Raw genomic sequence first — 24,849 nt, forward strand, 5'->3', positions numbered from 1 at the left:
GGACGGATGTTGGGGGCAACCAAAAGACTGCTAGGAGAATGACCAAAGCAATCAGCATAAGTAAAAAATTAGCCCAGGCGCAGTGGCTCACGCCTGTTAATTTCAGCACTTTGGGAAGCTGAGGTGGGTGGATCACTTGAGGTCAGGAGTTCAAGACCAGTCTGGCCAATATGGCAAAACCCCATCTCTATTCAAAATATGAAAATTAGCTGGGTGTGGTGGCCTGCACCTGTAATCCCAGCAACTCACGAGGCTGAGGTACAAGAATCACTTGAACCCGGGAGGCAGAGGTTGCAGTGAGCTGAGATCACGCCATTGCACTTCCCCCTTGATTTATAAATAGCCTGAGTGATTCTTTGCTAGTCAATATTCAGAAGCTTCTCTGAGATCAGCCAATGACTTGGAGAGAAACCAGTAAGGCTTTGAAACCTAGATAGAGGGTGATCCGAGTCTGCTGTTTGGAGATCTTTGTCTTAATCCAGAATAGTGCTAAGGATGTCTCTGTGGCTGGTGAAAAGGAAGTTTGGGGGCCCGCTTGTCTTGCTTCCCAAGTGGGTCAACCTAATGTGAGTAAAGTAAGGACTTAACAGATGCCATGTGGTGCTGGGACAGGAGGCAACTTCAAGCTCCTTTTCTTTCTTACCCCCACCTTACATCCAACCTTGGAAGCTGGAATACTGCTGACTCTTAGCGTCATAGCTATGACGCTATCAGGGCCTGGCTTTGCAGACAAGGGGAATCTAGAAGAGAAAGGAAAGAGCAAGGGAGACAAAGAGAGGTAAAGAGTGTTGTATAGGCCGGGCGCGGTGGCTCAAGCCTGTAATCCCAGCACTTTGGGAGGCCGAGGCGGGTGGATCACGAGGTCAAGAGATCGAGACCATCCTGGTCAACATGGTGAAACCCCGTCTCTACTAAACATACAAAAAATTAGCTGGGCGTGGTGGCACATGCCTGTAATCCCAGCTACTTAGGAGGCTGAGGCAGGAGAATTGCCTGAGCCCAGGAGGCGGAGGTTGCGGTGAGCCGAGATCGCGCCATTGCACTCCAGCCTGGGTAACAAGAGCGAAACTCCGTCTCAAAAAAAAAAAAAAAAAAAAAAAAAAGAGTGTTGTATAAAGCACATGTGTCAGAGGTGTTTGAACCAGAGTACCTCCATTTTGAGTGAGGGCTAGGAAAATGAGGCTGGGACTTGCTAGTCTGCGTTCCCTGAAAGCTAGGCATTCATTCCTAGCTCTAGATGTTTATGGTTAAGGGAACAAATTAATAATGTTTACTGAACAGACCCAGACTTGAGAGTGTCCAGATATCCCAATATCTGGAGAACAAAGGCATTCCTACTTTTGCTTTAAAGATAATAATATTGATTCTTGCAAATATAGTAATTAAGAAAATTAATCCTTTGTCACAAACCCTTGTAGTAGAGCACATCTCTCCACATATACAAGCATTACAAGCATTGTACCTAGGTTGGATATGTTCCTCTTCTCATTTTCAGGAACGCCCTGCTGGAGTGCAGTGGCAATCTCAGCTCACTGCAACCTCTGCCTTTCAGGTTCAACGGATACTCCTGCCTCAGCCTCCGGAGTAGCTGGGACTACACCTCGCCCAGCTAATTTTTGGATTTTTAGCAGAGAGGGGATTTGGCCATGTTGGCTAGCTGGTCTTGAACTCCTAACCAGGTGATTAGCCCATCTCAGCCTCCCAAAGTGCTGGGATTACAGGCGCGAGCCACTGGGCCGGCCACTTTACTTTCTTTTTTTGTTTTCTTCACATTCCAACATAAGTTGTCATGCTAGTACGCCACTTTTTTCTTTTCTTTTTTTTTGAGACGGAGTTTCGCTCTTGTTACCCAGGCTGGAGTGCAATGGCGCGATCTCGGCTCACCGCAACCTCTCCGCCTCCTGGATTCAGGCAATTCTCCTGCCTCAGCCTCCTGAGTAGCTGGGATTACAGGCACGCGCCACCAGGCCCAGCTAATTTTTTCTATTTTTAGTAGAGACGGGGTTTCACCATGTTGACCAGGATGGTCTCGATCTCTTGACCTCGTGATCCACCCGTCTCGGCTACTTTCTTAATAAACTTGCTTTTACTTTGCACTGTGGACTTGCCCTGAATTCTTTCTTGCATGAGATCCAAGAACCCTCTCTTGGGGTCTAGATCGGGACCCCTTCTTGGGGTCTAGATCGGGACCCCTTTCCTGTAACACATGGGCCTTGGGCTGTTCTCCAAGAGTAAGAGGGCAAGGTACTGAGCATTCTTGCAGCTGTCGCTGACCCGGGCAGCTGCTTCGCCGGGCTAGCCTTGGCCAACTTACCGGATTTAAATCGCCTAGTGACAGCTTTTCCTCCACTGTTTTCGAAATGCTCCCAATGTCTTCACGTTAGAACAATCCAGATACAGTCTTAAGTAGAGTCCGCCCACCGTTTCCTTTGCAACGCTTTGGCCCCAACCTCGATCACCCAGGCAGCACATTTTTTTCCGACAACCCCGCCCCCACCAAGGGAAGAACAGAGACATCTCCAAACCAGTTGCCTTGCGCCAAGTTGTTACAAAATAGAGCGACGAGCTCCCGGTTTATGCAAACATATTTGGCTCGGTGTCTAGGATCTTTTTCAAACCCAGAAGGGAATCACAGACACACGGCCGCGGTGCTGTGTCTGCCCGTCTGAAAGGAAGTTCTGCAAGCCGACCGACTTCATTGGCTTCCCTGGGATCGGGTCGAAAGCACCAGAAAGTTACAGGCGCACAGTATATGCTCAGCTGTGTTCAAGAAATAACCTATTGATCACTGCCTTCAGCTTTGTTTCCTGATTTTTTTTTTTTATCTTAACGAAATATTTATGTTTTTACAAACTGTATTATCATTTCCTCTCCAGAACCTAGCGGGGCTTGCCCCAGCCCGGCCTCCGCCCGCGTGCGTACCCGTAGGGGGCGTCCTGCCTCCGCAGCTCCTGCGGCTTCGCAGGGCGGAGGGGCTCGCGCGCCCGGGGGCGGGGCCGCAGCGGAGGCATCGTGTTCTCCGATTGGCCGTTCGCTCCTCGTGACGACAGATCCCGCCCCCCGCCCCTCCTTCGCATCCGCGCTGGGGAGTCGCGGCCCTGGGCTGAATGGGCACGAGCGCTGCGCCGGGGGCGGGCGGGGGCGCGGGGTCCGGGGTTGGCGGCCTGCCGGAGCCCCCTCCCTAGTATGCGGACGAAGGCGGCGGGCGGCGCGGAGCGGCGTCCACTGCAGCCGCGGACCGAGACAGCGGCGGCACCTGCCGGCCGAGGTACATGGCGCAGCCCCCTCCTCGGCGTCGCGGGGGCCTGTGGGCTGGGGTCTGCGGCGGCGACCTGTCTCTGCCCGGCCTCACTGGGTGCTGCGTTTCCGCCTAAACGCCGCGGGCAGCTTCCAGAGCACGGCGCCCCCAGGCGAGCCCGGCTAGGGCGCGGGCCGATGGTCGTGGTCCCTGGCCGTGTGGACCGGGCTGGGGGCGCCGCGGCCCGCGCAGGTGTGGACTCGGTGGAGGGCGGGGCGGACCGCCGGGTGTCGGGTCCCGCTGCAGTGGCCCTGTCCCCGCTACTTTCCGCAGCAGCTCTGGATTTAATTCATTGCTGGAAGCTTCGGAGCCAGCAGAGGCGAGTTAACGTATTTTTCCTGGGATGGGCTTGGGGGACCCCCTGCATGGTTACTACCAGCTCCCGAAACCGCTCTCTGCATCCTTCAGGGAGGCGTGATGTGGAGCCACTGGTAGAAATTTGCCGGTGACCTTCCCTGCACCCTCTCTGCAGCCAGCCCTGCGGAGAAGACAGGTTTTGGCGACCTTTTTGTTTCTTCTGAATTATAGCCGTGGCTTGACGCGGGCATGCATTCACTGTACGCCCTGCGTGTGTAAGTAACGCAGGGTTTTCCAAGAGCATCCCGGAGGAGCCCTGCCCCACACCAGCTGGGTGACCTTGGCAGACACTGATCCCCCTGTGGGGCTCGGGCTCTTGGTCACTCCTTGGAAGCTTACCCTGCAGATGATCGAGGTCCCTTCCAGTCCCCGGGTTTTTCTAATCATAAAAAATACGTTTCGAGGGTAGAGGGTCCTGCAGAATTACTAGCTGATTCAGACGACAAATTTGATATCCTCATGTCTTAATTCATGGATGCGGCCTTTGCTTAATTAGGCATCGTTCATTTAAAGGGGGAAATGGTTTTATGTGCTGCGCTTCATCTGGCACCGGTGGTTGCCTGCTCTTCGTGCCAGGGCCTTGCCAGGGCCGTGCTGGGTGTCACAGAGGAAGGAGACTCATCTCCTGCCCTCTGGTGTTTAGCTGCCCTCCCCTGGGCTTATGCCTGCTAATCCTTTCCCATGGAAGTATACAGCTGCTGAAACCGTGGAAGAGGAGTCTGTTTCTGCTGCATGAAGGTTCAGGCACAGACTTGAATACAGTCAGAACAGGTTGTGGTTTCACCTGTGTAACCCTGAGAGCTTGACAGCTTCGAGGAGTGTCTAACATTGCTAGTCATAGAGCCTGGAAGCACCTGAATTCCAGCGATCACTTCAAGAAGGAGAGATTCATACTAACTGTGAGAGCATGTAACCAGCATGTCCTGAGTCTTTCACCCATGTGCCTGTTACATGGGTGCTGCTGTTTTTGTAAGATGAAATGACGCTTAGATATTCTTAGTTGTGATTGGCGTTTCTTCGTCAGGCAAGAAGAGAAACAGGTGCGATGGGAAGGCATGAAGGGGCTCGTAGAGGAGAGGGCTGGCAGACATAAATTCTGAAACCTCACATTTACGACTATTTGGAAAAGTCTTACAATGTTGGCATAAATTGTACATTGTTGCATGTTATCAAAATAGATTGGTGATGACTGTTAAGGATATATCCATGGCAGAATAAGAACACACTCTTTGTTCTTTGGTTTGCCTCCTCTAGTTCTTCCCTGCTTGCCTTGTGGGACTATTTGCGGCAGTGAGGGGAATTTATCTAGCAGGTTGGCTCTTGGGAGGCAGTGAATAAAAAGAGGTTGGGGAGTTCTCTGTGGGAGTCCATTCCAGGTCCTGGGGGGCCAAGGTGGCTGTGTTGGAGCCAGCAGTTTCTGGGAGAAGGGATAAGGCTTGCCTTCCACACCCTACTGGTTCCTGAGGAGCGATTTAATCCGCACTGCCTGTGGACACAGTGCCAGAGGGTATGTTCCCGTGTTTTTAGTCTAGCTGGGAAGCTTTGGCAAAGGTAAAATAATTGGGAATACACAGACGTTAATGATACTCCGAGCTCCCTAACTGCTGAGGAAGGAAAAGCAAGGGCTGAATCAGTGTGGGTGGCATAAGTTAGCAAAGGCATGCAAAGAGGGGTGAATCACAGGCCTGGTATGGGAGGAAACCATAAATATGATGGTGACACGCAGGCTAGTCCAGGAGAGAGCCAGCTTAAGCACATGTGCAGAGATAAGCAAGTGAAATGCATAAGGGAGCAGGAGAAAAATCAGTTTTGAGGCTTCAAGGACACTACCAGGCTTGTCTTACCTGAACACCAGACAGACAAAGCTTCATTATTATTATTTTTAAATATAGCATAGACACTAGGAAAGTAGACATACCGTAAGTGTCCTGTTCAATGAATTTTCCAAACTGAACATGCCCATACACTCGCACTTAGATCAAGAAACAGACCTGGCCAGGACCCTGGGAGCTCCTCATGTGTTGTACTCTGGTCGCAGCCTCCCCCAGATCAGCCTTGAACTCCTGGACTCAAACAATCCTCCTTCCTTAGCCGCCTTAGTAGCTGAGACTACAGACGCACACCACCAGACTCAGCTAGTTTGTTTATTTGATTTCTGTAGAAATGGCTCCCACCATGTTGTCCAGGCTGGTCTCCAACTCCTGGCCTCAAGCTGTTCTCCCACATTGGCCTTCCAAAGCAGTGAGATTGCAGGCAGAGCAACTATGCCCGGCTAGTGTATGTCTTCTTTCCTTAAGCATTGAGTTTCTGAGAGTCACTCATGATGCTGCCCGTAGTTGAAGCACATTCACTCTCATTGCTGATGGGGCCATTGGGAGAATATACCATATTCATGTATGGTACATTGTCACGTATTGTCTGTGAACATTTGGGCAGTTTCCAGCATTTGTCTGTTACAGATGGTGCCGCTGTGACCACTCTAGTGTCTGGCTTTGGTACATATGTGTATGCATTTCTGATAGGTCTGTACCTAGGGAGTGATATTGCTGTTTTGGGAGTCTTGGCCACAGCTATTTTATTTCAATTTTGGAATGACCACATTGGTAGTTCCTCACTATTCGCCGATGAGGATGACAGTTCTAAGGAGACTGGGACAGGAATCAGGAGTCCTTCTGGCAGTCAGGATCAGTTTCTACCTGGCTATGTATGATGTCAGTAAGTGCAGTCATAGGCCCCAGTCTCTCAGTGGGCCAGGCAGCAGGGCAAGCTGGGCTGTGGGGAACCGTTCGCTCCCTAAAAGCCTCTGACCTAAGGGAAGAGTTTCTCTGGTGAAACAGCCTGGCTTGGTCTCAACTCCCACCCTTCTTGCTGCAAACAAACCCCTCTTCTCTGAGCTCTCTTAATACTGTACTTTCTATGCTTTATGTCTACTTCTCTGGCCTGCTTTCTCTGCATTTCTGCTAAAAGTTATCCATGACCTAGAGGAAAAGTCCATTTCTTGTTTGGGTTTTTGACACCATGTAAAACATTTTTGTTGTTCTGTTATTACAGTATGGAAAAATATTCAGGATTAAGTTATTGAATGGCTCACCAACTCCTATACCCATGAATTCGTTCGTTTTTTCCTTTAATTTTTAAGAGCTGGAATTGTAACAGTTAAATATTATGTGATAGGATGGGATCAGTTTGATAGAAACAACAGATTAGAAAGGTCTACTTTGGTGGAATAGTACTTCTGTCTTTTGACTATTAAGGCTGTTTTTAAGACCATGTCTTTTTCATAATTCAGGGCTTATGTGTATTGAGTTCTGAGCAGAGGTGGTTTTTCTGTTACATGTGCCATTTCTTCCTCAGCCTTCCTCTCTCCTCAGCCTCTGCTTTTTCATCCTCTTCTGCCCTATTCTTCACTCACTTTTTGCTTTTCATAAACATCTTATTCTTTTTTTTTTTTTTTGAGACGGAGTTTCGCTCTTGTTACCCAGGCTGGAGTGCAATGGCACAATCTCGGCTCACCACAACCTCCGCCTCCTGGGTTGAGGCAATTTTCCTGCCTCAGCCTCCTGAGTAACTGGGATTACAGGCAAACGCCACCATGCCTAGCTAATTTTTTGTATTTTTAGTAGAGACGGGGTTTCACCATGTTGACCAGGATGGTCTCGATTTCTCGACCTTGTGATCCACCCGCCTCGGCCTCCCAAAGTGCTGGGATAAACATCTTATTCTTATCTCTAATCTATACCATAGCAGAAGAGAGGAGGACACGTGCAGCCTCTGATACTCTCCTCTGTTTGCTTATCACTTTCTGCAGTCAAGTTGTTACCACTCAGGACTTGGGGATTGGTGTGGGCTTCTTGCTCATCCTTCCTCTAGACCGGCACTGTCCAATGGAAATATAACCTCATCCACATGGCTAATTTTATATTTTCTAGTAACTACATTTTAAAAATGGAAAAGAAACAGATGGATCAAAGTTTCAGTTTCCCAAAAAGTTTCCATTTCTAAACTCTTATGCACCTAATAACACAGCTACACACTATGTAAAGTAAATTTTTGATGAGCTGCTTTATATTCTTCTTTTCACACTAAGTCCGCTCCCTGCCTGCCCCCACAAATGAACCCACAAGCTACAAAACGTAGATAGGACAGAAAGAATCAATGCTTTCCTACTCACTTCATTTTAATCTATTGTAGACATGTTATATATAGTAAACAATGTAATTTTCATCACAGCCCTATGTGTTTGGTGCCATTATAATCCCCATTTTATAAAGGAGGGTATTGAGGAACAGAGGTTAAGAAGCCATAGGGGTCTGAGCTGGGTTCGGACTCAGGCAGTCTGGCCTGGAGGTGGTAAATGAGGCTGTCATATCCATGTCTTTGCAGTCTGTAACAGCTACTGGTGAAATTGGTAAGGATGATCTCAGGAGCCTTAAGGCGGCTCCGTCCTGTCAGGGGAGTGTGCCCCCAGCAGTGCTGTCATCGCTTGCCTGGAGCTCCATCGCAGCCTCCTAACTGGTACTGCCTCGTGAAAGGATTTCTCCGTCTCCAGTCCAGCCTCAAGAGAGGTCTCCAAAACTCCACTTTAAACTACCCCACCACCAGTTGCTCCCTTTTATTCCTAAAGTTGCAGCCTCCTGTGACATGAACTGCTTGCTTTTCTAGCGTCTCAGGTTGCTGTGCCCTCCTGGGTAGACCCTTTAGGCACACTGTACTTGGCATTCTGCCATCCTTCCCTACTGTTTGGCCCTGCTCTCAAGGCACCTGCCTCTGTCATCACACTCCAGTTCCTATTCAGGCCTGGGCAGAAACATTCTTTCCTCTGGGAAGCCTTTCCTAAGGCACACATTGTATTAGTCCGTTTTCACCCTGCTGATAAACACATACCCCAGACTGGGCAATTAACAAAAGAAAGAGGTTTACCGTTCCACATGGCTGGGGAAGGTCTCACAGTCATGGGGAAGGTCTCATAGTCATGGGGAAGGTCTCACAATCATGGCGGAAGGTGAAAGGCACTTCTTAACATCGCAGTGGCAAGAGAGAAGAAGGAAGAAGCAAAAGTGGAAACCCCTGATAAACCCATCAGATCTCAGGAGATTTATTCACTATCACGAGAATAGATGGGAAAGACCGGCCCTCATGATTCAATTACCTCCCCCGGGTCCCTTCCACAACCTGTGAGAATGCTGGGAGATACAATTAAAGTTGAGATTTGGGTTGGGACACAGCCAAACCTATCATTGCACCCCTGACCCCTCCAAATTTCATGTCTTCACATTTCAAAACTAATCATGCCTTCCCAACACTCCCCTAAAGGCTTAAACCCATCAGATCTTGTGAGATTTATTCAGTATCATGAGAATAGCACAGGAAAGACCAGGCCCCATGATTCAATTGCCTCCCCCTGGGTCCCTCCCATAATACATGGGAATTCTGGGAGATACAATTCAAGTTGAGAATTGGGTGGGGCACAGCCAAAACATATCACACATATACCCCAGATCTTCTGAAACATCATCTGACACTCTGCCCTCATGTCCAACATAGATAAGTTAAAATAGACCTACTTGGCTGTTTTTAAAAATAAGATTATGAGAGGTTTTTTTTTGTTTTGTTTTGTTTTTTGAGACAGAGTCTTGCTCTGTTGCCCAGGCTGGAGTGCAGTGGCACCATCTCAGCTCACTGCAACCTCAGCCTCCCTGGATCAAGCAATTCTCTTATCTTAGCCTCTTGAGTAGCTGGGACTACAGGTGCATGCCACCACACCTACCCAGCTAACTTTTAGTAGAGACAGGGTTTTGCCATGTTGGTCAGGCTGGTCTTGAACTCCTGACCTAAGATGATCCACCCATCTTGGCTTCCCAAAATGCTGGAATTACAGGCATGAGCCACCATGCCCGGCCTATGAGAGCTTTTTGAAGAAGGGACAGTGTGTGTGTTTCTTATTACTCTCTTCCCAGGCACATACTCCCGTTTGATCAAAAATGGGTTGTATAATTATGTCTGTTGGGGAGCCTGCCCAAATGCTGGTTTCCCAGAATTTTGGAACCAAGAATAAAAGAGATGTGATTGGGGTGTCAAATCCTTCATGTGTTTTAGTTAGACCTAAATATACGTTGTTGGTTTTAGAAATGGAAACATAACTTGTTCTGAGTTTTAAGCAGCCCAAACAAAATCTCCCTTTGTCTCCTGCACAATTCCTCCCTCTCCTGCCAACCCGAAATTGCCAGGTCCTGCCAGACTCTGGTTGTCGCTGTCCCAGTCACTGTCCTGCCAGTTCCTTTGCTAGGGTCATTACTGTTTTCTGATTTGGAGCTTTCTATTACTAGTCCTGTTCTTCCATTCCTATGAGACATATATGATTACTGAATACTGTGGGTTATATTATATTACTGAATACTGGCAAATTCCTTACCTTCCCTTCCCCACCCACCTGGCCAGCTGTTCCCTGAGTAATATTTCTAAGGTCCTGCTTGGTGACATCACTTTTATGCTCCAAAACCTTAAGAACTTTTACCCTTACACTTTCTGGGGCAGTGGGATCTTGATTATTTTAGAATTTGCCCACAAGTTTTCCCATCATCTGATACCCTGTGTTGCCCATTCTGCTCAAGTTTAGGGAAAAGCCCACACATTGGAGCCTGTGGGTACTGGGTCCCAGAATTGCTTTTTGTTAACTGTCCGTTCTGCTTTCGCTTTCTCCTATTAAGTATTCTTATTCAGCCCAACTACTTGTATTTCCTTTGGGTTAAGAGGGAAATATTCCATTGAACATTGAGCTTCTAGATTTGCTTTATTTGTGCCATTTATGGGGTTGCCATGGAGCTGTTCTCTCTAGCACACTCTGTGTATATAATGTGCTGTCACACAGGCCCATCGCAGGAGAGCTACTCTGTAATGGCTTGGTGGGACCCCGAGGGGAGGGGGAGTTCTAGGGGCAGTTTCTTCAGTTTACCCCTAGTGTCATGTGTTGCTCCCTTTGGCCTCTTTCTCTTTGAGGGACACCTCTACCTTTGCCATTAAATCATCTTGAGAAACAGTAACATTTGGAGCCTTCTTGCATACCTTCTCCCCTCCGCCTTCCGTCTTTAGCTACCTGAATTTATTACACAGGATGGATCTTGGCTGGCCCAGTGCTATAATAATGGCCCCTCCTGGCCTGGTCACCAAGTTCTCTGGCACCTTCCTCCTCCATATCTCTTGGTTGGCCACATTCTGGCCTTCCTGGCTGTAGCTCAGCTCCTCCATCACCCCTCACTGCACTGATCTCAGTGGCCTTTTGACCACCCCGTTCCTTGGCCTCTTTCATCCCAGTATGAGCTCACCACTCTCCTACTTAAGAACCACTTAGGGCCATCCTACTTTGTATAACTTAAGAGGTCCTGGTTCATTCCTAGATGCATCTTCTACCCATTCTTCCCCAGGCCCCCTGTAATCTGACCCCAGCACACACCTGTCTCTGTGTGTCTGGCATTACCTTCCTTCTGTCTGGAATGCTGCCTTCTCTCTGTCCTGTCTCTGAAGTCTTAGACATTCTTCAAGGACCCATTCATACATCACCTCCTTGGGGAAGCCTCCCTGATTTACTCTGATGGAGCCTGTGATTTCTTGCCCAGGAGGCAAAAGGCATACTGTAGCTCCTCTATGACAGCATTATTTGGTATTTTGAGTATTTAGGCATTTTCAGATTTCCTTGCTGGATTATTCATTTACAGAGGAAAGGGGTTGTGTCTTACTTATTTTTATATTCCCAGTGCCTGGTGTATGGAAGATGCTTATGAAATTTTTATTTAAAGGATTGTTAGGTAAACAAAGGAAATTATACAATAAAACAGACCAGCCCTTCTCAATGTTCTACAACAGACTTGTGCCCCAGTACTCTCAGGCAACCATTGTATGTTATTAATTAACTTCACTCCTTGCTTCTGGAATGATTCAAGTTATAGATCATTCCTGGGAGAATTGAGAAAATTGATTCTGTTTTGTAGGACTTCATTCCCGAGTGGAATGCACCTTAAAATGAGGTTGGTGTCAATAGCATGATCACCATCATGATAATGTATCCATGCAAAGAGCGGAGGCTGATAGAACACATACCAGAATGTTAACAATGGGTATCACTGGGTTGCAAGATAACAGTGATTTTTAAATGTTCTTTGTGTTTTTATATTATTTTCTGAAATTTCTACTTGTATGCTAACAGGGTTTTAAAAAATATTTCTTGGATAAGGCAGATTAGAGTTTCGACACCTGTTTCTACACCTGGTCATCAGTTGAGAGGAGAGTTTTTGCTTTTAAATGTAGCTCCTCCCTGCATTGTGTCACAGTAAGCTGGGAATCACCAGGCTGAGCCACACAGCATTGCCCTTGGAAAATCAAGCATTGGTATGAGAATCACTCCAGCGGTTAGCTTTCTGGACTTGGATATCTCCTCTTGCTGACACTAGACACTGAATTGATGGGCTGTTTCTAGCAGACATGGAAGCACCAATAGAGAAATTACCATACTCCCACCTCATATATACTGTATTCTCAAAAGCAAATCTAGAGGGTTTTTTTTTTCTTAATACCTAAGAGTGAACATAAATGGGGGTTACTCAAATTAAGTCTGATAGAAGAATTACATGTTAATTTTTGTTCATCACCTACTACTGCTTTATCCATTCCTAGTTTCATTCCTGAGGTTTGAATTTGTTGAACTCCACACAGTCATAGCCTTCTCCGGCAGGAATCCACCAGTAGGTACTGAAACACGTAGATTTGATGATAAATAGGATATCTACTTAGTCACTAAGTATCTCCCATCAAGTCACTTATTAATTATGAATGGAAAGTAGTTAACTTGACAGTGGAAAAACCTGGCTTCTACCACCTTAACCCTTAATCAAATCAGCAACACATGCCTCCTGAGAAATGCTTTGAGAAGGGTACAGGGTCACTTCTGTGATATTCCAGCTAAAAAAAAATGCATAACTTGAACCTAATCATGAAGAAACATTAGACAGACTCCATTTGAGGGCTATTCTACAAAATAATTGGCCTGTACTTTTCAAAAATGCCAAGGCCATGAAAGATAAAGGAACTGTTTCAGATTAAAGAAGGCTAAAGGAACATGACAGTGAGTGCCAAACGATCCTAGACTGGACCCTGGAACAGAAAATAACATATATTCTTGCTGTTTTTGTTCTAAGGCCATCACTGGGACGAGGGGAGAAATTTGTATAAGGTCTTTAGATTGGATAACAGTACTGAATCGATGTTAATTTCCTAATATGTTGTGCTTGTATAAAAGTTATGTCTTTGTTTTTAGGAAATATTCAGATATTTAGGGGTAGGTGTCGTCGTGTCTTCAACTTTCAAATGGTCAAATAAATAATACGCACACAGTATACAAATGGAATGGCAGCACAAGTGTGGTAAAATGGTAACAACTGGGGAGTCTGCTTAAAGGGCAGATGGAAATTCTTTGTACTGTTTTTGTAACTTTAAGTTTGAAATTATTTCAAGATAAATTTAAAAACTGCAGCCTCCAGGTCATGGATGCTGTGGCCAGTCTAGCATCAGAAGCCACCGTGGAGCTTCTCAGTGTCCGCCCTTTCCATGGTAATTACTGAAGTCACCCCCACAACACTGAGCTTCCTTGCACAATTTGTTTTGTCTCCTCGGGCACCATCAGAAAACAGGGTGGAGGGCCGGGCACAGTGGCTCACGCCTGTAATCCCAGTACTTTGGGAGGCCAAGGCAGACAGATCACCTGAGGTCAGGAGTTTGAGACCAGCCTGGACAACATGGTGAAACCCTGTCTCTACTAAAAATACAAAAATTAGCCAGGTGTGGTGGCGCGTGCCTGTAATCCCAGCTATTCAGGAGGCTGAGGCAGGAAAATCGCTTGAACCTGAGAGGCGAAGATTGCAGTGAGCTGAGATCACACCGCTGCACTCCAGCCTGGGTGACAGAGTGAGATTGCAACTCAAAAAAACAAAACAGCAACAAAAAAACTGTTAGCTACACTAACAGTGTGGCTTTGCTGGACCAGAAGTTTCCTTCCAGCCCCAGCCACTCGTTGTTGCTACTTTTCTAGGGGACTGCAGTTCTTGTAGGTGTCCTCGGGCTTCTGGTCAACCAGCTCTGACCCACACATTTACCTGGTTTAGGCTAGCCCTACAGCTGCCCCTGAAAGAGGCTTGCCAGGCAGAATGTAAGTTTTAAAATATGTTTAAACACATTTGAGGGTGTTTATGCACAGAGATCAGTGCACTTCACCAAGGTTGCTGGTGGAGCCCTTGGAGGGTGCGTTTTACCAAAATCCTCCACATTTGTCAGTTAAAGATGGGTCTCTCCGCTACCTTGACAGAACTCAGGTTGTATGTTTTGGCAGAAATCACGAATTTACTATGCTCAGCATGATGAAGAGGGTCCTTTTGCAGCCCCACTTTTAAAACCCAGTTTAGGGCAAACTTCTATGCGTCTGGCTGGAACCTCTCCTGTGTGGAGGGGAGCGGGCCGCAGGGGCAGGTCTTGGAATCCGAGGAGGATCTCTGCGGTGCTGCCTGTCATCGTTTTTTTGGGTAGGTCTGCTTATAAGAATTTGCAAAAAGGAGTTCCTCTGAAACTGTCCACACCCAGGCACCAGAAGGAAGAACAATGCTGGGGCTTCTCTTCCTGTTCCTATCTTTTCCTTCCAGTTCTCCCCTCCCAGAATGTCCTATGTCTCAACCTCCACCCTGTTCTCTCCGCCCTGGTGTTCCCCTACTTTCTTTGATTTTTGTTGTCTTAAATCCCTGTTCTCCCACTGATTCCAGCTTTCTGGTTTTCTCCACTAGATGGCTATAACATATTAGCATCCATAGAGTAAGCTAAGCTTCATGCTCTGTGAAAATCATAACACGTTTTAGTGGAGGAAGGGGCCATAGAAATGTTGTCACCCAACCCTGCTTTTTACAGATTACGAAACCTCCTCTAAAAGATTGAGTTATTTGGCTGTTATTAAATAACCAACCAGTTGAGTATTTCATCTCTTTGCTCTTTTTTTTTTTTTTTTTGAACTAGAGTTTCGCTCTGTCACCAGGCCCAAGTGCAGTGGCATGATCTCGGCTCACTGTAGCCTTCGCTTCCTGGGTTCAAGCGGTTCGCCTGCCTCAGCCTCCCAAGTAGCTGGGACTACAGACACACATCACTACACCCTGCTAATTTTTGTATTTTTAGTGGAGATGGGGTTTCACCATGTTGGCCAGGATGGTCTCGATCTCTTGACTTCATAATCCGCCTGCCTCGGCCTCCCAAAGTGCTGGGATTACAGGCATGAGTCTGCCTACTCTTTTTTTTTTTTTTTTTTTTAAAGAAAAAACCAGGCAAGTGTGATAGCTCACACCTGAAAATCCCAGCACTTTGAGAGGCTGAGGTGGGAGGATTGCTTGGGGCCAGGGGTTTGAGACCAGCCTGGGCAATAAAGTGAGACCCTATCGCTACAAAAAAATAAAAAATGTAGCTGGGTGTGGTGGTGCACACCTATCATCCTAGCTGCGGCAGCTGAGGTGGGAGAATTGAGCCTAGGAGTTTGAGGTTACAGTGAGCTATGATCACGCCACTGCACTCTAGCCTGGGTGACATGACAGAGCGAGACCCTTTCTCAAAAAAAAAAAAAAAAAAAAAAAAAGAAGAAGAAGAAGAGATCCAGTTGCCAGATTTTCTTCCATGGTAGGGGTGTGACAGTCATTTTATATTGTTCCCCTCACCTCCCCTCAGCAAACACATATGGTGGGTCTTGTTTGAAAAAGGATCTCAATCCCTATTTTCCATGTGCCTGGTGCCATCTGGACGTTTAATAAACACCCAATGATTATGATACTTCGACACCTGGAAGATCTGGTCTTCACACTGGTCGCTTGTTAGAACCATGGTAAATTTGGGTTAACTTTGTGTGGGGATCTAGTTGCAGGCCACTGATCATTCATTCATCTGGGTTCATTCATTCTGCAGGTGCTTGTTAAATGCCTTTTACATACTAGGTACTTTTTAGACGCCTGGATTACAGCAGTGAACAAAATGGACATAGTCCCTATGCTAGGAGTCTTATATTTTAGTTGGGATAGCAGAGAACAGGCAAATATGTATCAGTGGCAATGAATGCTATGAAGTAAAGCAGGAAAGTGAGGGGGTGAAAGTGGTGTTTTACAGAGGGTGTCAAGGAAGGCAACTTTTGAATGAAAACCAGAACAGAGATGGTAGGGAGAGAGCCATCTAGAGGGGCAGCACAGGAAGGGCAAGTAGAGCACGAGGCCCCCTTGGTTGATGTGGAGTGAGGAGGAGAGTGTGAGAGAGGTGGAAGTGGAACTAGGCCCTGAGCCCTGAGAGTAACTGCCCTCCTGATACATTTACCACTTCAGTAAAGTCTTGGAGAAATCTCATCTGTAGTTGTCAGGCACATTACAGTTTTAGAGAATGTTCATAATATTCCAAGGGCTTATAATTAACTGCCTTAACATTTTTACACTTGTAGAAAACAGGCAATTGAATGACAGTAATGATGTGTTCACTAGAGGAATACTAGTAGATTAGAAATAGATTAAAAAGTAATCATTGAAGTGCTTGCAACTTGGTTGATGGTCAAAATTAGTACCGTGTTGATTGTGCATTCATAGAGCAACATTTTAATTTTTTTCATTGCAGAAGGTAGGTCCTTTTAACTCTGTTCAGTTTTTAGGAGAATCAGAAAATCTTTAGGCTAAAAATCTGTTATTAATTACACGTGCTTTCCTCCAGCTGTGAGAAACTTGCTGGTGAGCAGTTCTCAAAGTGCTGCACCCACATAACTCAGGGGAACATGGTTAACATGCACAGTGGGCATTCTCACCTGGTCCTACCACCAGGTGGGACATTCTGGGGATGAAGTCTGGGAATCTGCATGCTTTGCAGCCTCTTCCAATGGTTCTTCTTTTTTTTTTTTTTTTTTTTGAACTCGAGTCTTGCTTTGTTGCCCAGGCTGGAGAAGTACAGTGATGTGATCTATGCTCACTGCAACCTCCGCCTCTTGGGTTCAAGCGATTGTCCTTCCTCAGCCTCTCAAGTAGCTGGGATTACAAGTGCCCGGGCTGGCTAATTTTTGTATTTTTTGGTAAAGACGAGGTTTCTCCATGTTGGCTAGGCTGGTCTCAAACTCCTGACTTCAGGTGATCTGCCCACCTCAGTCTCCAAAAGTGCTGGGATTTACAGGCATGAGCCATCACACCCAGCCCTCTTCCAGTAGTTCTTGTACATGGGCAGGTTGGAGAATCCCTGGTGGAGATAATGGTGAGGGTGTTTGTAATTTAAACTGAACGAATACTAGAAGCTAGTGGGAGATAGTTGTGGGCGGTCTCAGCACCAGCACTTTCTCTGTGGTTTTGATTTCATGGATGAAATTCACACTCCCAAGAGACAAGTGAGACGCTGCCCACCCCGTTGAAATCAGAAAGCACCGTAGAGTGGGGGTGTGGGAGTGGAGTGAATGGTTATGAAGAGGCCCTGCTGCGGTTGTGTCAATCCAGGAGTGGGTGCTTTCCTCCCACGTGTGTGTGCAGCTGTGCGCTGTGCGTGGGCCAGCTGCTCTGCCTGGGCCAGTGTGTGGATTCAGGTCTGTGCGTGTCTGTTGGCCCATTCACTATTATACAGGTGAGGACACAAACACATATCCCAATGAGTCAAGAATTTTTTAGATTGTGCAATCCAAACTAACCTAGAAAAAGGGTAGATATTAAAACTTGTGTCATCAACTTTTATCCCACAGGCCTTGATTTCAGTATTGCATTGCCTCATTACCTTCACTGACTTTAAAAATAAGGCCATGTGAAAATTTTAAGGTATGCAGTGACTTTAATCCCAGTGGTTAAAATCAGGGGTGATTTCTTCCTCCCCAGGGGACACTTGGTAATGTCTGGAGACATTTTTGGTTGACAAAACTGGAAAGGAAGAAAAAGAACCAGAGATAATACTAGCATCTAGTGGGCAGAGGCCAGGGCTGCCGCTGAACCTCCTGCAATGCGCAGGACAGCCCCTAGCACAAATGATTACCTGGCCCAATGTCATTAGTGCTGAGGTTGAGAAACCACACAAAAAGATCAGTTGAATACCATATATCTGCAGTATGATAGATTAGGGGTCAAAGTGATGTTCGATGTAAAAAAGAGTTCCGCTGCTAAAACTAGTTTGAAATTAGCATCCTAGATTGTGCAAGGATACTTGGATTGTATAAGCTGCTTGGGAGGACAAGGGAGGACAGGGGTACCTACCTATGTTACTTATAATTAGGTTAAGTGATTTTAAATGCATTTTGTTTAGGAACTAGTGTGTTTCTTTTTCTTTCTTTCTTTTTTTTTTTTTTTTTTGAGACGGAGTTTCGCTCTCATTACCCAGGCTGGAGTGCAATGGCGTGGTCTCGGCTCACTTCAACCTCCGCCTCCTGGGTTCAGGCAATTCTCCTGCCTCAGCCTCCTGAGTAGCTGGGATTACAGGCACGTGCCACCATGCCCAGCTAATTTTTTGTATTTTTAGTAGAGACAGGGTTTCACCATGTTGACCAGGATGGTCTCGATCTCTTGACCTCATGATCCACCTGCCTCGGCCTCCCAAAGTGCTGGGATTACAGGCGTGAGCCACTGCGCCCAGCCGTTTCTTTCTTTTTTTTTTTTTTTCAGACGGAGTTTTGCTCTTGTTACCCAGGCTGGAGTGCAATGGTGCGATCTCGGCTCACCGCAACCTCCGCCTCCTGGGTTCAGGCAATTCTCCTGCCTCAGCCTCCTGAGTAGCTGGGATTACAGGCATGTGCCACCATGCCCAGCTAATTTTTTGTATTTTTAGTAGAGACGGGGTTTCACCATGTTGACCAGGATGGTCTCGATCTCTCGACCTTGTGATCCACCTGCCTCGGCCTCCCAAAGTGCTGGGATTACAAGCTTGAGCCACCGCGCCCGGCCCGTTTCTTTCTTAAATAATTTTCATTTCAGAGTCTAAAACTAGGCTTGAAATTGTCACATGAGAATTCCATATTTTGTTTAACGCTCCCTTTCCTTTCTCCCCTACTCCTTCAAGGTCAGTTTTCCCAAAGTCGAGACGGGCCTGACCTTTGTTCTTCCACTTGGGGATCCTGCCTCTTTCCAGCAGCCCTTAAATGTCTTCTTTATTCAGATAGCCCCAGGTCCTTTCCTCTGGCTGTGGCAGACCCTACTGGTGCCTATGAAAGCTTCTCTCTCTCCTTTCTTACCATCAGAACCCTAACTTTGGGCAAGCAGCCTGCCCAGCTTATAAAAAGTTCCCAGCCCACTCTGCAGTTGGGGCAGCCACGTGATGGGGTTCTGCTCAAGGAGACGTGAATGGAAGCCGGTTAGGAGTCTCAGGAATACTTTCCCAGATAAACTGATCTAGGAGCTGCTGCTCCCTTCCTGCCCCTCCCTCTTTGCCTGGTGTAGGAGCTGCCCCTCTCTTCCTGTGTCTCCCGCTCCTCCGGCCTGAATGGTGTGGAGGCTGGCCATGTGCTGATGCTGGAAGAGCAGAAGATGCCAGGACCTGGGGACATCCTGATGTCACAGAGCCTCTGGGCCAGCCCTGATCTGCTTGTCCCCAGACTTACTGCGCTGTAAGAAAAATAAACCTGTTCTTGGTTAAAGGCCACAGCAGCCAGGTTTCTGTTACCCACAGCCAAGTGCAACCCCTGACCGATGCTCCAGCTCAGGTCCCTCTTGGGGCATCAGGCCTGGTTCTCAGCTCCCTTTGGGATTTACCGACTTGGCGACCCACAGGCATTTGGGACTCCGCAAAGCCAAGCTGAACTTAGCGTCTCCACGGTGTTTCGTCCTCCTCGTGGCATCTCTCTATAGAGGGCTCCTGTGTCCTCCCTGCGACCTAAGTCATCCTCTCCCTTGACTCGCCTCATCTGATCCATCCGGGGCCCTGTCCGTGCTGAGCCCGTGGTGCCCAGAATGCGGCGGTAGCCCCTCATCATCCTCCCTCTTCTTTTGTCCCGCTGCTGCCCCGTGATTTTCTCCACATTTCATGTCCTCCTTCTGAATAAAATCCTCTAGGGTCCCTTCTTATCATCTGTGATCTTCTGTACCTTGACCTCACTGACCCAGCTGCCCATCCTAGAAGCAGAGCCTGGGACAAGCGTTCAGGGACTCCTGATTTGCTGAGGGAGCTCCTGGGATGAAGAGAGTAGGAGGAGCTGAGCAAAGCCATGGTCTCAGCCCAGAACTCCGGGGCTTGAATTGCTCTCACGGTGGTCCCACCTCTAGGTGAGGGGGCCAGCCTTTATACGTCAGTCATTCAGTGGCTGAGGATGGAAGGCAGATATGCAGAGAAGGGGACAGCCGTGTCCTAGTAGCAGCCAACACTCAGTGGCCACAGCAGGACCACAACACTGCTCTCGTCCTGCCTGCACCCCCCAGCCCCACCTTGGAGTGGAACTTGCTTGCCCCTTCATTCTGGCTTCCCTCTCGGCCGCTCCCTGTGGCGCTGCTGTAGTTGTAGCTGTTGCGTGTGGTCTCTAGGTGGCTTTAAGAGGTAAGGCTTCCTGCCTTGTCTTCTGTTCTCCTTTGCCAAGTGGAATTCTTCATCTCAAACACAAAACTCCAGTGGCGACTAGAATGGCTCTTTTCTCCCTTCCCCATGGTTGGTGGGTCACTGGTACCAGTCTAGGTGCACGGGAGAGGGCAGTTCATTTGTTCTGCACAGTGGGTGACCTGGGGCCTACTTCAGTTGGAACTGCTGTGGAAGGCCGGCCGGCCCCGTCCATGTTCCCAAGTGCCTCCTGGACTTTTTTTGGTTTCTTTAGATGGAGCTTTTCACTCTGTCGCTCAGGCTGCAGTGCAATGGTACGATCTTGGCTCACTGCAACGTCTACCTCCCAGGTTCAAGCGATTCTCCTGCCTCAGCCTCCCAAGTAGCTGGGATTACAAACATGCACCACCATGCCCAGCTAAGTCTTGTATTTTTAGTGGAGATGAGATTTCACCATGTTGGCCAGGCTGGTCTCGAACTCCTGACCTCAGGTGATCCGTCTGCCTTGCCTCCTGGACATTTTCATGTGGTAATTTATCATTTCAAATTCATTGTCTCCACTCAAGGGCAAAAATTGACTTCCATTCCTTTCTTTCTCTGATTGGGACAGACGTTTGTCCCTGCATGCTTCTGTTCATCACCAGTCTTGCTTTTGTCCTGGCTCAGAGACCTCTGTCCCCTTCCCCCTCACCAGGGTAGGCCTCAGGCTCCCCTCGTACCTGGACTGGACACTATAGCAGGGAGGGCCTAGGATCCTGCCTTGTCACCCCAGGCGACCCAGCATATAGCAAACTAGGCTTCCTTGTCTCCTGCTGTGCTGGAAGTCCTGCTCTTGGAATCCTCCCACCCACAGGATGTGCTCTGCTGGCCATATTAGCCTATAAGCTATTCTCAGGAATAGTTTCCCAGATAAACTGGGAAGTCTGCTTATCTTCCCACAGAGTCCACTCCAGCCATGTCAGTTTATTCACTGCTTTCCCAACTTCAGATTTTTGTTTATAACCATTTGTGCCCTGGTGGGACTTCACTGTTTCAAGAAGCAGCCCCCTCCCGACATTACAAATGCCCTCCTGTTGTTCCAGGTCCTTCCCATCCTGACCCCTTGCTACTGGAAAAGCATGGCGGCGGGTAGATGTGGGCTAGGGTTCTCAGCTCTATGTCTGCCCATGTGCATCCTCTCGCAGGTTAAATGCAGATAGCAATCCAGTGATATATGTGTTTTTAGGCTGTAGTGAGATCATATGTAGGCTTATCCCTCTCAATAAATATCAGTGCCTTACTCATGCGGCAGTAATTATCTCCATAATTAGTTTGGTAATTCATCGTGTACTGCTTTGTGGCATTTATTCTATTCTTAAATGGTTAATTCTTAATTTTGAATAAATTAAATGTCTTACAAATTGACTGAAAGCCCAAATTTGCCCTTATGTTTCTTCATTAGGACCTTAAGAATTACTGAAAATACAGAAATAAGTTCTGGTGTTCGATGGCATAGTAGGGTGCCTGTAGTTAGCAGTAATTATTGTGTAATTCAGAGTAACGAAGAGAAGAGCTGAAATATTCCCAACACAAAGAAGTGATAAATGAGCCTTGGCAGCATAGCGAGACTTCATCTCTACTAAAAAATTTTTTTAATTAGCTGGGTATGGTGGTGCACACCTATAATTTCAGCTGCTTGGAAGGCTGAGGTGGGAAAATTGCTTGAGCCGGGAGGTCAAGGCTGCAATGAGCCATAATTGCACCACTGAACTCTAGCTGGGACAAAAGAGTGAGACCTTGTCTCAAAACAAAAACAAACAAACAAAAAAGATAAATGGTTGAGGTGATGGATATCCTAATTCCCCAGATTTGATCATTGCAAATTGTATTCATGTATCCAAATATTACATGTATTCCATAAACATGTACATACAATTCCAGCACGTTGGGAGGCCAAGGTGGGTAGATCATCTGAGGTCAGGGATTCCAAACCAGCCTGGCCAATGTGGTGAAACCCTGTCTCTAATAAAAATACAAAACTTAGCTGGGCGTCGTGGCCGGTGCCTGTAATCCCAGCTACTTGCGTGGTTTAGGCAGGAGAATCACTTGAACCTGGGAGGCAGAGGATGCAGTGAGCCGAGATGGTGCCATTGCACTCCTGCCTGGGCAACAAGAGCAAAACCTTATCTCAAAGAAAGAAAGAAAGTGTACGATTATTTATCATTTTACAAAGCAGAAAAAAAGAATTATTTCTTCATATGCGCTCTTTAAGAAGACTGTTACATTTTAGCATGTGTGTAAAAAAATATAATTTTGAAAGTCAGTCCTTTTCTGCATAAAGGTGGTTAGTGAAGCCATGATGTGGAGGCTGTTACTGGCAGCCTGAGGGAGAAGAGGATCAAATTGTTAAGCCCTGGGGATCCTAACACTTAGGAGATGAAAAAGGAGAACAAGGAGGGAGCCACAGGACAGAAGATGACAGGCCAGCCTTGCAATGGCCTGCCAACAAAAGCCTTGGAGGAATGCCTGTAACCACTGTCGCCTCCGAAACCCTCATAAGAAACTGCGTAATTTATTAAATAAACAGATACGGATGGCCTTTATATGCCTCTTCCCATCCTGGGCACCATAAAGACAGTGGTGTGCAAAGCCGAGACCCCTGCTTGCATGGAATCTGCATTCTAGTTGGGAAGACAAGACAAATGTGTAATTCATAAGTAAAAAATATATGCAGAACCATGTGTTTCATGATTAGTGTTAGAAAAGAAAGCATGCATACAGGAATATCCATATAAGCAATTTTGTTAAGTAGGGCATGTCTGTAGTTTTATTATTATAACCCAAGCATTCTTCACGTTATATAGGTTAATCGAATTAAGGAGAGGGTCTCGTTTGCTTAACTGAACGGAGGCCGTGTGTGCGTGTGTGAGTGTGCACCACTGGCTGGGTGGCTTTAGCGTGGGGAGGTGTTTGTGACACCCTGCATTTCTAGCTGAAGCTGCAGTACCAGAACAGATCAGGTGAGAGTGTGAGCCTTCTGAAGGCAGGGGCCTCCGTCATGCTTTTTCCATCGGAGATTCACTCACCTGCTGTTTGGAAGCCCGGTGAGGCTTCTGCAGAAAGGGAGCAGCCCTGAGGGAAACTGGACTTGCTGAGTGCTGATACCTTTATTTTGCATCTCCATAAATCTTTTCCCAGCTCTGCAAACGTGGTCCTTTCTTAGCGAAGTTTATCATGATTTGTTTCTGCTTAAGTCTTAAATGCTTAATTTTTAGGACATTTTTATCCCATGTTAAAGAAATGATCAAGGAATCCTAAAAGTATTTTGTTTGGGTGATTTTCAGATATCTTTTCATAGCTTAAATTTCAATCATAGCTTAAAAATTTCCCCCCAAGTGAAAATAGTTTCAGTCTTTCAGAAATGGAACTGGTAATGTATGGAATTCAGATAGTAAAAAAAGGAATGCAAAAAGAAATGAACTCAGTTGCACCACCAGGCCGTGCATGTGGCTCACGCCCATAACCCCAACACTTTGGGAGGTGAGGTGGGAGGATTGCTTGAGTCCAGAAGTTTGGAACTGGCTTGGGCAACACAGACCCCATCTCTACAAATAAAGAGATAGCTGGGCACAGTGGTACATGCCCATAGTTACAGCTACTCAGAAGATCAAAGTGGGAGGATCGCTTGAGCTTAGGAGTTTGAGGATGCAGTGAGTTATTATCACACCACTGCCCTGTAGCCTTGGTGACAGAGCAAGATCCTGTCTCTAAAAAAAAAAACAAAAACAAAACAATTGTAACACGTGTTGAAGACAGGGGTACTTTCTTCCAGATACCTCTACAGCTATGGTTACCTATGGCTACATGAACATTCTTCCCTTGCAGTCTGATTGTTTTTTGTTGGTTAAAAGTGTAATGGCCAGTTGGGCACAATGGCTCACACCTGTAATCCCAGCACTTTGGGAGGCCAAGGCTGGTGGATCGCTTGAGCCCAGGGATTAGAGACCAGCCTGGGCAACATGGCGAAACCCTGTCTATACAAAAAAAAAAAATTACAAAAATTAGCTGGGCATGGTGGTATGTGCCTGTAGTCCCAGCTACTCAGGAGGCTGAGGTGGGAGGATGGTCTGAGCTTAGGAGGTCGAGGCCACAGTGAGCTACGATCACACCACTGCACTCCAGCCAGGGTGACAGAGCAAGACCCCATTTCAAACCAAAAAAGAAAAGTAGGCCGGGCGCGGTGGCTCAAGCCTGTAATCCCAGCACTTTGGGAGGCCGAGGCGGGTGGATCACGAGGTCGAAAGATCGAGACCATCCTGGTCAACATGGTGAAACCCCGTCTCTACTAAAAATACAAAAAACTAGCTGGGCATGGTGGTGCATGCCTGTAATCCCAGCTACTTAGGAGGCTGAGGCAGGAGAATTGCCTGAGCCCAGGAGGCGGAGGTTGCGGTGAGCCGAGATCGCGCCATTGCACTCCAGCCTGGGTAACAAGAGCGAAACTCCGTCTCAAAAAAAAAAAAAAAAGAAAAGAAAAGTATAATTGCTATTGAAGTTTATGACACAGTTATTCAGCAGTTAACCAAGTATGCCCCTAATTCAATGTTCATATAATCCAGCCTTCAATTTCAACCTTTTCACCAAACAGAACATTGCAAACAAAATAAATCAATGAAAACAGTGCAGAT

At 47.0% G+C, this 24,849-nt stretch overlaps 1 protein-coding gene across 2 annotated transcripts in view; it reads left to right on the forward strand.

Annotated features, from left to right (window-relative positions):
* The first annotated feature begins 3,075 nt into the window (after window positions 1-3,075).
* The window catches only part of ST3GAL5 (ST3 beta-galactoside alpha-2,3-sialyltransferase 5), a 60,872-nt gene continuing 39,098 nt past the window's right edge, over window positions 3,076-24,849 (forward strand). Inside the window, exon 1 of one of the 2 annotated variants that reach the window (XM_010330367.3) lies at window positions 3,076-3,268. In XM_010330367.3, the coding sequence (XP_010328669.1) occupies window positions 3,187-3,268 (82 nt within the window). In that variant the 5' untranslated portion in view covers window positions 3,076-3,186. Of the gene's footprint in view, window positions 3,269-3,316; window positions 3,618-24,849 lie in introns of those variants that run through there. The other variant, XM_010330368.3, reaches the window with a different exon arrangement.

Source organism: Saimiri boliviensis, chromosome 1 (assembly GCF_048565385.1).
Source record: "Saimiri boliviensis isolate mSaiBol1 chromosome 1, mSaiBol1.pri, whole genome shotgun sequence".
In the NCBI taxonomy this organism is placed as follows: Eukaryota; Metazoa; Chordata; class Mammalia; order Primates; family Cebidae; genus Saimiri; species Saimiri boliviensis.